Source organism: Rhinopithecus bieti, unplaced genomic scaffold (genome assembly GCF_001698545.2).
Source record: "Rhinopithecus bieti isolate Rb0 unplaced genomic scaffold, ASM169854v2 scaffold_28055, whole genome shotgun sequence".
NCBI classification, from domain to species: Eukaryota; Metazoa; Chordata; class Mammalia; order Primates; family Cercopithecidae; genus Rhinopithecus; species Rhinopithecus bieti.
The window spans coordinates 922,248-936,339 of record NW_016812914.1 but is presented as its reverse complement, the minus strand read 5'-3'; the positions used below and the strand labels follow the sequence as shown (position 1 = coordinate 936,339).

Genomic DNA, 14,092 nt, shown 5'->3' with positions numbered 1-14,092 from the left:
TTCACTGTGTTAGCCAGGATGGTCTCGATCTCCTGACCTCGTGATCCGCCCGTCTCGGCCTCCCAAAGTGCTGGGATTACAGGCTTGAGCCACCGTGCCCGGCCAATAATGTTTTTCTTCTATACGTGTAGACTGGTAATTAAGTTTAATCTATAAATTAGGCACAGTGTGAGATTCGCAACCTGTCTTTCATATGTTTGGCTTCTCTTTAGCATATCCAAATTGCCAGCATCCCTACTCTTGCACTTTGGGGCCATTATTTTTATTTTTGAGACCAGGTCTCGCTCTGTCATCCATGCTGGAGTGTCGTGGTGCGATCATAGCTCACTGCAGCCTCAAACTCCTGGGCTCAAGTGATTATCCTGCCTCAGCCTCCTAAGTAGCTGGGACTACAGATGCATGCCACCACACTGGGCTATTTTTTTTTTTGGAGACGGAGTCTTGCTCTGTCACCCAGGCTGGAGTGCAGTGGCTGGATCTCAGCTCACTGCAAGCTCCGCCTCCCGGGTTCCCGCCATTCTCCTGCCTCAGCCTCCCGAGTAGCTGGGACTACAAGCGCCCGCCACCTTGCCCGGCTAGTTTTTTGTATTTTTTAAGTAGAGACGGGGTTTCACCGTGTTAGCCAGGATGGTCTCGATCTCCTGACCTCGTGATCCGCCCGTCTCGGCCTCCCAAAGTGCTGGGATTACAGGCTTGAGCCACCGCGCCCAGCCCACACTGGGCTATTTTTTAAAATTTTTTTGAAGAGGGAATCTTGCTATGTTGCCCAGGCTGGTCTCAAACTCCTGGGCTCAAGCGATCCCCCTGCCTTGGCTTCCCAAAGTGCTGAGCTTATGTAATAAAAATTGTAATGTTTAATATTAACATTTTATATTTAGCCTGTAATCCCAGCACTTCGGATGACTGAGGCAGGTGGATCACCTGAGGTCAGGAGTTCAAGACCAGCCTGGCCAACATGGTGAAGCCCTATCTCTACTAAAAATACAAAAATGAGCTGGGTGTGGTGGCAGGCACCTGTAACCCCAGCTACTCGGGAAGCAGAGGCAGGATAATCGAGACGCTGGACAAAGGGGAAGGTTCAGTATTTAATCATACGCCTCAGAACAGTGTGCAGTTTACAATTTAGGAATTGTTTCTGGAATATTCCATGTAACATTTTCAGTTGACTTTGGGTCACTGAAACAGCAAAACTAGATAAGGGAGGACTACCCTGTGCTCTTCAGGGGGATCGGGGGTCAGGTGCGTTTGGAAACCCAGACCTGGCAAGGGGGCGGGAAGAGCAGGCGGGTCCCAGGGGGCCCCAAGCCTGACTCACACCTGTCCCTCCTTCTCCTGAAGTATCCAGAAGGCTACCTGGAAGCCCTGGCCAACCGAGAGCGAGAGAAGGAGAACAGCAAGAGGGAGGAGGAGGAGCAGCAGGAGGGGGGCTTCACATCCCCCAGGACGGGCAAGGGCAAGTGGAAGCGGAAGTCGGCAGGTGAGCATCTGGTGGGTGTGGGGTGGGCGTCTTATGTGTGTGGGAGCAGGTGGGTGTCTCGTGGGTGTGGGGTCGGGGTCGTATGGACGTGGGAGCAGGTGGGTGTGTCTCCGGCAGCTCGGGCCACGCGCCCCTCCCTCGGCCACGTCCCCCTCCCTTACGCGCCCCGCCCTCTTCCAGGAGGTGGCCCGAGCAGGGCCGTGTCCCCACGCCGGACAGCCAAGAAATCCAAGGTGGAGCCTTATAGTCTCACGGCCCAGCAGAGCAGCCTCATCAGAGAGGACAAGAGCAATGCCAAGCTGTGGAATGAGGTGCTGGCGTCACTCAAGGACCGGCCGGCGAGCGGCAGCCCGGTAGGCACGCGCGGCTCACTCGTCGCCCTGTTTTGCGTTGATTGCGGTAAAATGTATGGAGCTTATTTACCATTTTCACCATTTTCAAGTGTACAGCTCAGTGGCACTGAGCACATTGATGTGGTTGTGCAACTGTCACCACCATCGCCACCTCCAGAACTTCCTCCTCTCCCCAAACTGAAACCCTGCCCCTGTGAAACCGTCACTCGCACCCGCTCCGCGGCCCCGGCACCCCCCTCTCCAGCCGCGGCACCCCCACTCTCCAGCCGCGGCACCCCCACTCTCCAACCGCGGCACCCCACTCTCCAGCCCCGGCACACCCCCTCCCCAGCCCTGGCACACCGCCTCCCCAGCCCCAGCACCCCCTGCCATCCTACGTTCTGTCTCCGTCTCCCGGGGCTGTTGGTAAGTGACCCCAAGCCTCCGAGTGCAAAGCGGCTCGCATCTCACAGCTCTGGGGCTGGGAGCCTGACGGGCCTTGCCGGGCTAAGGTTAGGGCACGGGTAGGGCGGGGCCCTCCTGGGGGCTCCAGGGGAGAACCAGATTCCTGCCTTTCCCAAGGCCAGAGGCGCCGTATCCCTCCGCTGGTGGCCGCTTCCTCCCCCTTCACAGCCACAGTGCATCCTCTTCCAGGCTCTGAGTCTCACCTTCCCCCCCCTCTCTCGGGAGGACCTCGAGGTGACATCAGGCCCCTCGTCTCACCCAGGATGCTCTCCCAGCTCCAGGTCCTTCACTCAGTCCCGCCTGGCATTTCTCTGCTGTGGACGGTGACGTAGTTGCACGTCTCAGGATTCAGCTGTGGCCGAGGCCATTTCAGGGGTCCCTCTACTCCCGTTTCCTTCAGGCCACATTCTTCCCAGGGCTTTGTCCCCAGCCCCCACCCCATGCTGGGACAGCGCCTTGCCCCCGCCCTTCACTTGTGTCTCTTTGGTCCCCGCACTTAGCTCCAAGCAGGAGGGAGGTTGTCCTTCGAGTCATCTGCGGCTGGGCTTCTGGCGGCCCGTGTACTCAGTATGCATTGTGCCAGTGTAGACCATGCCTCAGGAGTACTTTTTTTTTTTTTGGTGGGTGGGAAGACAGCGTCTTGCCTGTCATCCAGGCTGGAGTGTAGTGGCACAGACACAGGTCACTGTAGCCTTGAACTCCCAACTCCCAGGCCACGCCTATTTTTAACATTTATTTATTTTTATTATTTTTTTGAGACGGAGTTTTGCTCTCGTTGCCCGCGATGGAGTGTGCAATGGCGTGATCTCGGATCACTGCAATCTCCACCTCCCGGGTTCAAGTGAGTCTCCTGCCTCAGCCTCCTGAGTACCTGAGATTACAGGCGCCCCCCACCACGCCTGACTAATCTTGTATTTTAGAGACAGGATTTCACCATGTTGGTCAGGCTGGTCTTGAACTCCTGACCTTAGGTGATTTGCTCACCTCAGCCTCCCAAAGTACTGGGATTACAGGCATGAGCCAGCATGCCTGGTCTATTTTTTAAATTTTTTGTAGAGATGGGGTCTCACTGTGTTGCCGGGTTAGTCTTGAACACCTGGCTCAAGCGATCCTCTTGTCTTATAAGCCTTCCAAAGTTCTGGGATGACAGGCGTGAGTTGCTGCGCCCGGCCAGGAACCTCTCCTAAAGCCCTGTCTTGATTCAGTGCAGGGCATGTTTGGTGGTGCCAGCTGGTCGCATCTGGGTCCTGCCCAGCATCATCGAGGCCAGCGCCCCCTGTACCGGCTCCGCCCCATCCAACCCACCTCGCCCCTTGGGGTGTTGGGGACTTCCAGTGAGGCTCACGCCTTTTGGGCCTCTGTTTTTCTCAGAACGGGGATGATGATGGCCCCTGCCTCCTGGAGTGAAGGCTGGGGACAGGATTAGAGGACCCAGGTACATGCTCAGCAGGAAGCTGCCGATCTCTGGGAGCCCTGGTCCTGTGGTCTTTGCTGGCCTCACGCCCGCTTCCCTCTAGTTCCAGTTGTTCCTGAGTAAAGTGGAGGAGACGTTCCAGTGTATCTGCTGTCAGGAGCTGGTGTTCCGGCCCATCACCACCGTGTGCCAGCACAACGTGTGCAAGGTGAGCGGAGACAGCTGTAGGAGCCGGGTGGAAGGTTCCAGAAGGATGACCTGACCTCCCGTTCCCACATGCCCGCCCACTACAGACGGAGGCTCGCTGGCTTTGCTCTGCTCACTCTGCAGCTTTTCTCGGGGCCTTGTTGACTGCTTTCTGGGAGGCCTGTATTATGACGGAGGCCTGGAACATTCTCCCCTCAGCCTTGTATGGCCAAGGGGCCAGGGTGGGAGAGGATGGGCCACAGTCTTGGCCCAAGGTCTGGAGAGGGAGGTGCACATCCCCTGGGGGGCAGGAAAGAAGGCTTCCTGGAGGAGGTGGTGTTACCGCACAGCACCCCTGGTACCTGGGACAGCAGGTGAAAAAGCCTGGGTGAGAAACCAGCAGCTGGGGCCTGTGGTGGCTCTGGGCACTGGGGCGGTGGCCTGGCCTGGGCTTTAGACTCAGGACAGGTGGTTGGTCCTAGGAGGGAAACATGATCCCAGCCGATGGTTTTTTTGTTGTTGTGGTTTTTTTTTTGTTTTTTTTTGTTTTTTTTTTTTTGAGACGGAGTCTCGCTCTGTCGCCCAGGCTGGAGTGCAGTGTTGCAGTCTCAGCTCACTGCAAGCTCTGCCTCCCAGGTTCACACCATTCTCCTGCCTCAGCCTCCCGAGTAGCTGGGACTACAGGCGCCTGCCACCTTGCCCGGCTAATTTTTCGTATTTGTAGTAGGGATGGGGTTTCACCATGTTAGCCAGGATGGTCTCGATCTCCTGACCTCGTGATCCACCCGCCTCGGCCTCCCAAAGTGCTGGGATTACAGATGTGAGCCACTGCGCCCAGCCCCAGCTAATGGTTTTCAAAGAGATAGGTTTGGGGCCAGGACAGGGTCTCTTCCTCTCTGTGCTGTGGGCCTTGGGGCCACATCATTCTCTGGGGTGGAGTCGTCCTGAGCGCTGCAGGGTGCTGAGCAGCATCCCTAGCCCCCACCCACTCCATGCCAGGAGCTCCCTACCTAATCGAGACAACCACAGATGTCCCCAGACACCTCCCAGTGTCCCCTGGGGGCAGAACTGCCCTGGTGGGCAGTGTGGGTCTGGGTGATGGTTTCTCTGCTGTGACCTCTGGCCAGAGCCTGCAGTCCATTGGACAGGTGTGGAAGGGACTGACCCTGCCACCCTGCAGATCTCCCCAGGCCTCTGAGTTGCCGGCCGTTTTCCTTCCAACTACAGTCCCGCAGTCCTCTCAGCCATGGGCCACTCCCCCGGGTCTCAGACTCTGTTTGCTTTCATGCCAGGAGGCAGATCAGGGAAGGTCAGGAGACAGGGTGTTCCCAGTCACGCCCATGGCATCTCTGCCTCCTTGGGCCCCACCTGCCTCGCCCTGTGGACTCAGTCCTTTCAGCTGTGTGGGCCGCCCTGAGTGCCCTGAGTGAGGTGGCAGAAGGGGTGAGAAGCCATGGTGTCCTTGGGGCTGGTGGTCTGGGTCTGAGCCATCTCTCATCTCTCAGGCGTGCAGGCACTCATCCCTCCCAGCCTCAGTTGGCCACAGTGAGAAGGGACCTGGTAACACTGTCCTGGCCGCCAGGTTGTCGTGAAGGTCCTGGCTTAGCCCCTGGCAGGAAGGAAGTGCTCAGGAGGTGGGCACAGGCAGAGGACTGGCTGTGGGGGGCTCTTGGAAGAGGGAGGCCTGGGAGCCCCGTGACAGTAGGAAGGACTGTGGGGACACTGGGAAACCACCTTTCCTGTGCATTGGTGTGAAGGCGCAGAAGCGCTGAGGATGTAAAGGAAGGGGCTAACCAGCGTCACTGTGTCCCCCCAGTCTGTCCTTGCTTCTCTGTTTCAACTCGGGAAGCTCAGCATTGGAGGGGTTCTGGGAAACAGGCTGTGACCTTCCACCTTGATTTTTTTAAATTAAAAATTTGAGGCTGGCCACGGTGGCTCATGCCTGTAATCCCAGCACTTGGGGAGGCTGAGGTGGGAGGGTCACTTGAGGTCAGGAGTTTGAGACCAGCCTGACCAACATGGTGAAACCCCATCTCTACTAAAAATAAAACAAAATTAGCCACGCTTGGTGACAGGCGCTACTCGGGAGGCTGAGGTGGGAGAATCGCTTGAACCTGGGAGGTGGAGCTTGCGGTGAGCCGAGATCGTGCCATTGTACTCCAGCCTGGGAGTCAGAGTGAGACTCTGTCTCAAAAAAAAAAAAGAAAAAAGAAAAAAAAAGAAAAAATTGAAAAAAAACATTCAGAGACAGCATCTCACTCTGTCGCCCAGGCTGGAGTGCAGTGGTGCCATCATAACTCATCACAGCCTTGAACTCTTGAACTCCTGGGCTGAAGGGATCCTCCTGCCTCAGCCTCCTGAGTAGCTGGGACTACAGGTGTACACCACCATGACCAACATGATGAAACCCTGTCTCTACTAAAAATACAAAAATTAGCCAGGTGTGCTGGTAGGCGCCCGTAATCCCAGCTACTCAGGAGGCTGAGACATGAGAATCCCTTGAACCCGGGAGGTGGAGGTTGCAGTGAGCCAGGATCCACGCCACTGCACTCCAGCCTGGGCGACAGAGCGAGACTCCATCTTAAAAAAAAAAAAGCCACAGGCTGCCTGGAGCAGGTGACTGCACTGTGGTCACTGGGCCTCTACCCTTGTGTTGCCACTGCCCTCGCCCAGCTGTGTGACGACATGCTGCAGACATGTGTCCCCCGTGTAGGCGTCTGCACACCTGTGTGTGGTGTCTCACTCCTCCCTGGCATGCAGCCAGCCCGGTGGCATCTTCCCTGTTTGTCTGCTTGGGAAGTGGAGGCTCTGGGCCTCTCTGCTCTGTCTCCTCCTGGCTTTCTTCCCCAGGCACGGCTTGGTTGAGCTTGAATTTAGGAGTCTGAATCCGCTGGACTTGGTTCCTTTCGCCTTTTCCCCTTTCTTCTCATTGATGTGTATGTTTATTTTTTATTTTTTTCGAGACAAGGTCTTGCTCTGTCGCCCAGGCTGGAGTGCAGTGGTGTGATCACAGCTCACTGCAGCCTCAGCCTCCCTGGGCTCAGGTGATCCTCCCACCTCAGCCTCCGGAATAGCCACACCCGGCTAATTTTTTTTGTTTTTGTTTTTTCTTTGAGACGGAGTCTTGCCCTGTTGCCCAGGCTGGAGTGCAATGGCATGATCTCAGCTCACTGCAACCTCCGCCTCCCGGGTTCAAGTCATTCTCTTGCCTCAGCCTCCTAAGTAGCTGGGATTACAGGCATACACCTGGCTAAATTGTGTATTTTTAGTAGAGATGGGGTTTCACCATGTTGGCCAGGCTGGTCTTGAACTCCTGACCTCAAGTGATCTGCCCCCCTCAGCCTCCCAGAGGGCTGGGATTACAGGCATGAGCCACGATGCTCGGGCTGATGTGTGCTTATTAAGCATCTACTGTATACCCTGTGCTTGGTGTTGAGAGAGAACACGGCCTCAAAGCTCAGGGAGCATCTGCCCTGTTGGACATACGATAAGCACGTTAGTAAATAAGATGGCTCCACAGGTGGAAGGAGAGGTGCCGCCGTGAAGGCAGATGGGGCGAGGTGATGGGACTGCCTCTGATACTCTAGGGAGGTGTCAGGGAAGGCCCCATAGGAGAGGTGACTTGAGCTGAGCTGTGAGTGATGAGAGCCAGGGGGCCGAGCTATTAAGTGGCATGACCTGCAGGGACAAAAGCCTGGAGGTCGGGTGAGCTTGGAATCTTAGAGCGCCCCCAAGGAGACCAGGCTGGTGATGGGCGGCAGGTGGAAAGTGAGAAACCCCGCCTCTACCAAGAATACAAAAAATTAGCTGGGCGTGGTGAGGGGCACCTGTAGTCCCAGCTACTCGGGAGGCCGAGGCAGGAGAATGGCAGGAGACTGAAGGTCAGGAGGGGTCCTCTGGACCTGGTGAGACTGTCCTTGCAGCGCCGGGACAGGTGGCCAGGAGCAAACCTGATGGCATGGATGGTGCTTCTCATGGATCCGCTGTGTCTTACAGGACTGCCTGGACAGATCGTTCCGGGCACAGGTGTTCAGCTGCCCCGCCTGCCGCTACGACTTGGGCCGGAGCTACACCATGCAGGTGAACCAGCCTCTGCAGACGGTCCTCAACCAGCTCTTCCCCGGCTACGGCAACGGCCGGTGATCTCCAAGCACTTCTCGACAGGCATTTTGCTGAAAATGTGTCGGAGGGTTCGTTCATCGGCCCTGATTTTGTTCTTAGCGGGCTTAACTTAAACAGGTAGTGTTTCCTCTGTTCCCTAAAAAGGTTTGTCTTCCTTTTTTTTTTTTTTTATTTTTATTTTCAAATCTATACATTTTCAGGAATTTATGTATTCTGGCTAAAAGTTGGACTTCTCAGTATTGTGTTTAGTTCTTTGAAAACATAAAAGCCTACAATTTCTCGACAAAACAGTGTAAGATTTTTTAAAGATGGAATCAGAAACTACGTGGCGTGGAGGCTGTTGATGTTTCTGGTGTCAAGTTCTCAGAAGTTGCTGCCACCAACTCTTGAAGAAGGCGAAGGGATCAGTCCTTCTCTCGGGTTCTGGCCCCCAAGGTCAGAGCAAGCATCTTCCTGACAGCATTTTGTCATCTAAAGTCCAGCGAGATGGTTCCCCGTGGCAGCCCGTGGCGTGGCGTGGCTCAGCTGTCTGTGGAAGTTGTCGCAAGGAAAAGAGGAGACATCTCGGGCCCAGTTGAAACCTTTGTCTCAAAGCCATCCCCCGCCAGACTGCTTAGCGTCTGAGATCTGCGTGAAAAGTCCTCTGCCCACAAAAGCAGGGAGCTGGGGCCATGCAGAAATGGCCTCAAGGGGACTCTGCTCCACGTGGGCCAGATGTGTGGCTGACACTGTCTGATGAAGGCGGCCATGGACGGATGCCAGCACACGAAGTCACGCCCAAGTGCCTTTGGTTCGTTCCTTCTTTCTAAAGACGACAGTCTTTGTTGTTAGCACTGAATTATTGAAAATGCCAACCAGATTCTAGAAACTGCGGTCATCCAGTTCTTCCTGACACCGGATGGGTGCTTGGGAACAGTTTGAGCCTTACAGATCATTGAAATTCAATTTTTTAACTCGGCAAGTGAGAACTTACAAGAGGATTTTTTTGTTGTTTTTTTTGTTTTTTTTCTATGAACACATTTTCTAAATGAATTTTTTTTGTAGTTACTGTATATGTACCAAGAAAGATATAACATTAGAGTTTGGTTGTTGTTTTGTTTTGTATTTTTTTTTTGAAAGGTTTTGTTAATTTTCTAATTTTACCAAAGTTTGCAGCCTATACCTCAATAGAACAGGGATATTTTAAATCACATACCTACAGACAAACTGGAGCAATGTTATTTTTAAAGGATTTTTTTTTTCACCTCCTTATTCTTAGATTATTAATGTATTAGGGAAGAATGAGACAATTTTGTGTAGGCTTTTTCTAAAGTCCAATATTCTTTGTCCAGATTTTAGATTCTCAGAATAAATGTTTTTCACAGATAGACTTGATTGTGTCTTCCTATTTGCAAACTGCCTTTGGAGCTTTCTGTGCACTTTTGTGCATTTTACAAAAATCCCAGGAGAAACATGAGGCAGGTGGCTTCAACCCCACTTTACAGTTGAGAAAACTGAGACCCAGGAGATGACGGTGATGGGCTGAGGTTCTAACAGCAGCCTAGGAGGTGCTGGGCTGTTAATTTTGCAGCCTTGAGTGCAGGGGTCAGCAAACCACAGCCAATGGGACCCAAGTCAGGACACTGCCTGTCTTTGTAAATAAAGTTTTATTGACACCACCACACCCATTTCTTTATGTATATAGTGGCGTTTGCGCTACCATCAGCAGAACTGAGTAGGTGCAGCAGAAACCAACTGGACCACAAAGCTGAAAAATACTCACTGGCCAGCAAAGCTTGCTGGTCCCTTCTCTTGGGAGGATCACTTGAGTGTGTAGGAGTTTGAGACCAGCCTGTAGAACCCAACTTTACAAATAAAAATATTAGCCAGGTGTGGTGGTGTGTTTCTGTAGTCCCCGCTACTCAGGAGGTTGAGGCAGGAGGCTGATTGCTTGAGTCCTGGAGCTAGAGGCTGCAGTGAACTGTGATTGCACCACTGTACTCCAGCCTGGGTAACAGAATGAGATGCTGTCTTTAAAAACGTAAAAAAAAACAAAAAACAAAAAAAAAATCTCGGATGGTAAAGGGGCTGCATCTTGCAGATTAATTAATTCACACTAACGTATTACTGGTGCCTTTTATTGATGGTTAAGTAACCATATGGGCAGATTTATTTTGTTTTTGAGACGGTCTTGCCCTGTTGTCCAGGCTGGAGTGCAGTGGTGTGATCACAGCTCATCGCAGCCTCCAACTCCTGGGCTCAAGTGATCCTCCCATCTCAGTCTCCCGAGTAGCTGGTGCCACAGGCATGCAGCACCATGATTGGCAAATTTAATTTTTTTTTTTTGTAGAGATGGGGGTCTCATGTTGCCCAGGCTGGTCTCCAACTCCCGTGATTAGGCGATCCTCCCATCTCAGCCTCCCAGAGTGCTGGGATTACAGACATGAGCCACCACGTGTAGTCGTAAGGGGTTTCCTTACGAGTGGTGAAAATGTTCTCAAATTGATGGTTGCACATGTCTGTGGATATACTAAAATCCACAGAATTGTACACTTTAAATGGGTGAATTGTATGGTATGTGGATTATACCAGAAATAAGTGTGAACATGAAAATAGGAAAGTACTTGAAGGAAACTCCATAAATGTCCCCGGTGGGCCCTTCCTAGAAAACACTAAAGTGGGTTCATTGTTGAGAGTGCTGCCTTCTCTTTGATTTTTCTCTCACTTTAAAGAACAACGTCATGTTTAAAAAATGAGCAAAACCCAGAAAAATATTTGTGGAACTGTTTTGCCACCAACTCTAATGTTGTGCATCATATTTCTTTCCTGGTTCACTTTAAAAACTTTCTTGTGGCCGGGCGCGGTGGCTCACGCCTGTAATCCCAGCACTTTGGGAGGTCGAGATGGGCAGATCACGAGGTCAGTAGATGGAGACCATCCTGGCTCACACGATGAAACCCCGCCTCTACCAAGAATACAAAAAATTAGCCGGGCGTGGTGAGGGGCACCTGTAGTCCCAGCTACTCGGGAGGCCGAGGCAGGAGAATGGCGTGAACCCGGGAGGCAGAGCTTGCAGTGAGCCGAGATCGCGCCACTGCACTCTATCCTGGGTGACAGAGTGAGACTCCATCTCAAAAAAAAAATATATATATATATATATTTTTGGCCGGGCATGGTGGCTCACACCTGTAATTGCACCACTTTGGGAGGCTGAGGTCAGGAGTTTGAGACCAGCCTGGCCAACATGGTGAAACCCCATCTCTACTAAAAATAAAAAATGAGTTGGGCGTGGTGGTATGCACCTGTAATCCCAGCTACTCGGGAGGCTGAGGCAGGAGAATGGCATGAACCCAGGAGGCGGAGGTTGCAGTGAGCCGAGATTGTGCCACTGCACTCCAGCCTGGGCGACAGAGTGAGACTCTATCTCAAAAAAAGTCTTTTTGATTCAAGATCTCACTTTGCCACCCAGGCTGGAGTACAGTGGTGGTGTCCTCATAGCTCACTGCGGCCTCAAACTCCCATGCTCAAGCAATCATCCTGCCTCAGCCTCCTGAGTAACTGGGACTACTACAGGTGCAAACCACCATGCCTGCCTGCATATATATATATATATATATATATTTGATATATGTATAATATATATTTGATATATATTATATGTATAATATGTATATTTTGATATATATATATATATTTTAGTAGCGAGAAGTCTCACTATGTTGCCCAGGCTGGTCTGGAACTCCTAGCCTCAAGCCATCTTCCTGTCTCCCAAAGNTATATATATATTTGATATATGTATAATATATATTTGATATAATATGTATAATATGTATATTTTGATATATATATATATATTTTAGTAGCGAGAAGTCTCACTATGTTGCCCAGGCTGGTCTGGAACTCCTGGCCTCAAGCCATCTTCCTGTCTCCCAAAGTACTGGGATTACAGGTGTGAGCTGCCATGCCTACCCTAAAAATCTTGAACAGCTCTATTGAGATAATAGTTCAGGTAATATAAAGGTCACCCTTTTAAAGCGTACAGTTCAGTGGTTTCATTTTACTGTGTGTGGTTTTTTTTTTTTGAGACGGAGTCGTGCTCTGTCGCCCAGCCTAGAGTACAGTGGCACAATCTCGGCTCACTGTAACCTCTGCCTCCTGGGTTCATGCCATTCTCCTACCACAGCCTCCCGAGTAGCTGGGACTATAGGCGCTCACCACTATGCCCGGCTAATTTTTTGTATTCTTTAGTAGAGATGGGGTTTCCACTGTGTTAGACAGGATGGTCTCGATCTCCTGACCTCGTAATCCATCCACCTCGGCCTCCTAAAGTGCTGGGATTACAGGCGTGAGCCACTGCGCCTGGCCCTGTGTTGTTTTTGAGACAGTCTCGCTCTGTCACCCAGGCTGGAGTGCTGTGGCTAGATCTCTGCTTACTGCAACCTCCCCCTCCCAGGTTCAAGCGATTCTTCTGCCTCAGCCTCCCAAGTAGCTGGGATTGCAGGTGTGCACCACCATGCCCGGCTAATTTTCGTATTTTTAGTAGAGATGGGATTTCACCAGATTGGTCAGGCTGGTCTCGAACTGCCGACCTCAGGTGATCCACCTGCCTCAGCCTCCCAAAGTGTAGGGATTACAGGCGTGAGCCACCGTACCTGGCCAGCTTAGTGGTTTTAGTGTAGTCAATACAGTTACGCAGCCATCACCACCATCTAATTACAGAACTTTTCCATCCACACAAAAAGAAACCTTGCACCCTTTTGCAGTCACGCCCTGTGTCCCTCCCCCAGCCCCTGCCAGCCACGAATCCTCTTTCTGTCCTTATGGATTTGCCTGCCCTGGACATTTCATATAAATGGAATTATACAGTATTCTTTTGTGTCTGGCCTCTGTCACTAAGCATGGAATTTTCAAGGTTCATCTATATTGTAGCCTGTGTCAGAGCTTTATTCCTTTTCATGGCTGAGGAATATTCCACTGTATAGACGGGCCACCTTTCTATAATCCCTGTTTGACTTGTTTTAAAGACCTAGTCTTGCTGTTGCCCAGGCTGGAGTGCAGTGGCACAATCTTGGCTCGCCGCAACCTCCACCTCCTGGGTTCAAGCGATTCTCCTGCCTCAGGTTCCCGAGTAGTTGGGATTACAGGTGTGCACCACCGTGCCTGGCTAATTTTTTGTATTTTTGGTAGAGACAGGGTCTCGAACTCCTGACCTCAAGTGATCTGCCGTCCTTGGCCTCCCAAAGTGCTGGGATTACAGGCGTGAGCCACTGCACCTGGCCTGTATTGTTTTCTATTTTTAAGAGACAAAGTCTCACTTTGTCACCCAGGCTGGAGTACAGTGGCATGATCATAAGTCACTGCAGCCTCAACCTTTTGGGCTCAAGGGATCCTCCCACCTCTGCCTCCTAAAGTGCTGAGATTACAGTCATGAGCCCCATCTGTCTCTTTCTTTTTTTTTTTTTTTTTTGAAGGCAGTCTCTGTGGCCCAGGCTAGAGTGCAGTGGTACAATCTCAGCTCACTGCAGCTTCCTCCTGGATTCAAGTGATTCTTGGGCTTCCCCCCCCCCAGTATTTGGGACTACCGGCATGCACCACCACACCTGGCCAATTTTTGTACTTTTTGTAGAGACAGGGTTTTGCCATGTTGGCCAGGCTGGTCTCCAACTCCCGGGCTCAAGTGATCCTCCTGCCTCAGCCTCCCAAAGTGCTGGGATTACAGCCACTGCACCCGGCCTCCCATTTCAATTTGTTAATGCAGCAGACCAACCCATAGGAGGGAGGGAAATCTATTAAAGCATTGAACATTTCTGCGCTCCACACCTTGCCCGTCTAGAAAGATTGATGGAGACCAGTCGGAAATTGAGCACTGGGCCTGCTAATTGGGGATTCCTTGATGTCTGAAAGCCAAGTGAAGCCTCCTGCTCTTGTTTAGGGGAGGTCCCCAAGCATTCCCTGCCCCGTCCATTGTGAGATTTGCATCTGACTGCAAAGAATGGAAGAAAATGAGGGCAATTAGGTGAGTGTTCCCTAAATTAATCTGTCCATTAAAATATTCTAAAGAGCATTTCCTTCCTTTTTAGAGGATGAAGACTTTTTTTTTTTTTTTTTTTTTTTTTT

General features: G+C 51.8%; 1 protein-coding gene across 11 annotated transcripts in view; it reads left to right on the top strand.

The window, feature by feature from the left end:
* Positions 1-9,365, top strand: part of UHRF1 (ubiquitin like with PHD and ring finger domains 1) — a 64,324-nt gene extending 54,959 nt beyond the window's left edge. For 9 of the 11 annotated variants that reach the window (XM_017847234.1, XM_017847231.1, XM_017847232.1 and 6 more), the window contains 4 exons: positions 1,339-1,477; positions 1,658-1,830; positions 3,792-3,896; positions 7,871-9,365. In XM_017847234.1, the coding sequence (XP_017702723.1) occupies positions 1,339-1,477; positions 1,658-1,830; positions 3,792-3,896; positions 7,871-8,017 (564 nt within the window). In that variant the 3' untranslated portion in view covers positions 8,018-9,365. The remainder of the gene's footprint in view (positions 1-1,338; positions 1,478-1,657; positions 1,831-3,791; positions 3,897-7,870) is intronic. The other 2 variants (XR_001880504.1, XR_001880503.1) reach the window with 2 other exon arrangements.
* Positions 9,366-14,092: the final 4,727 nt, after the last annotated feature.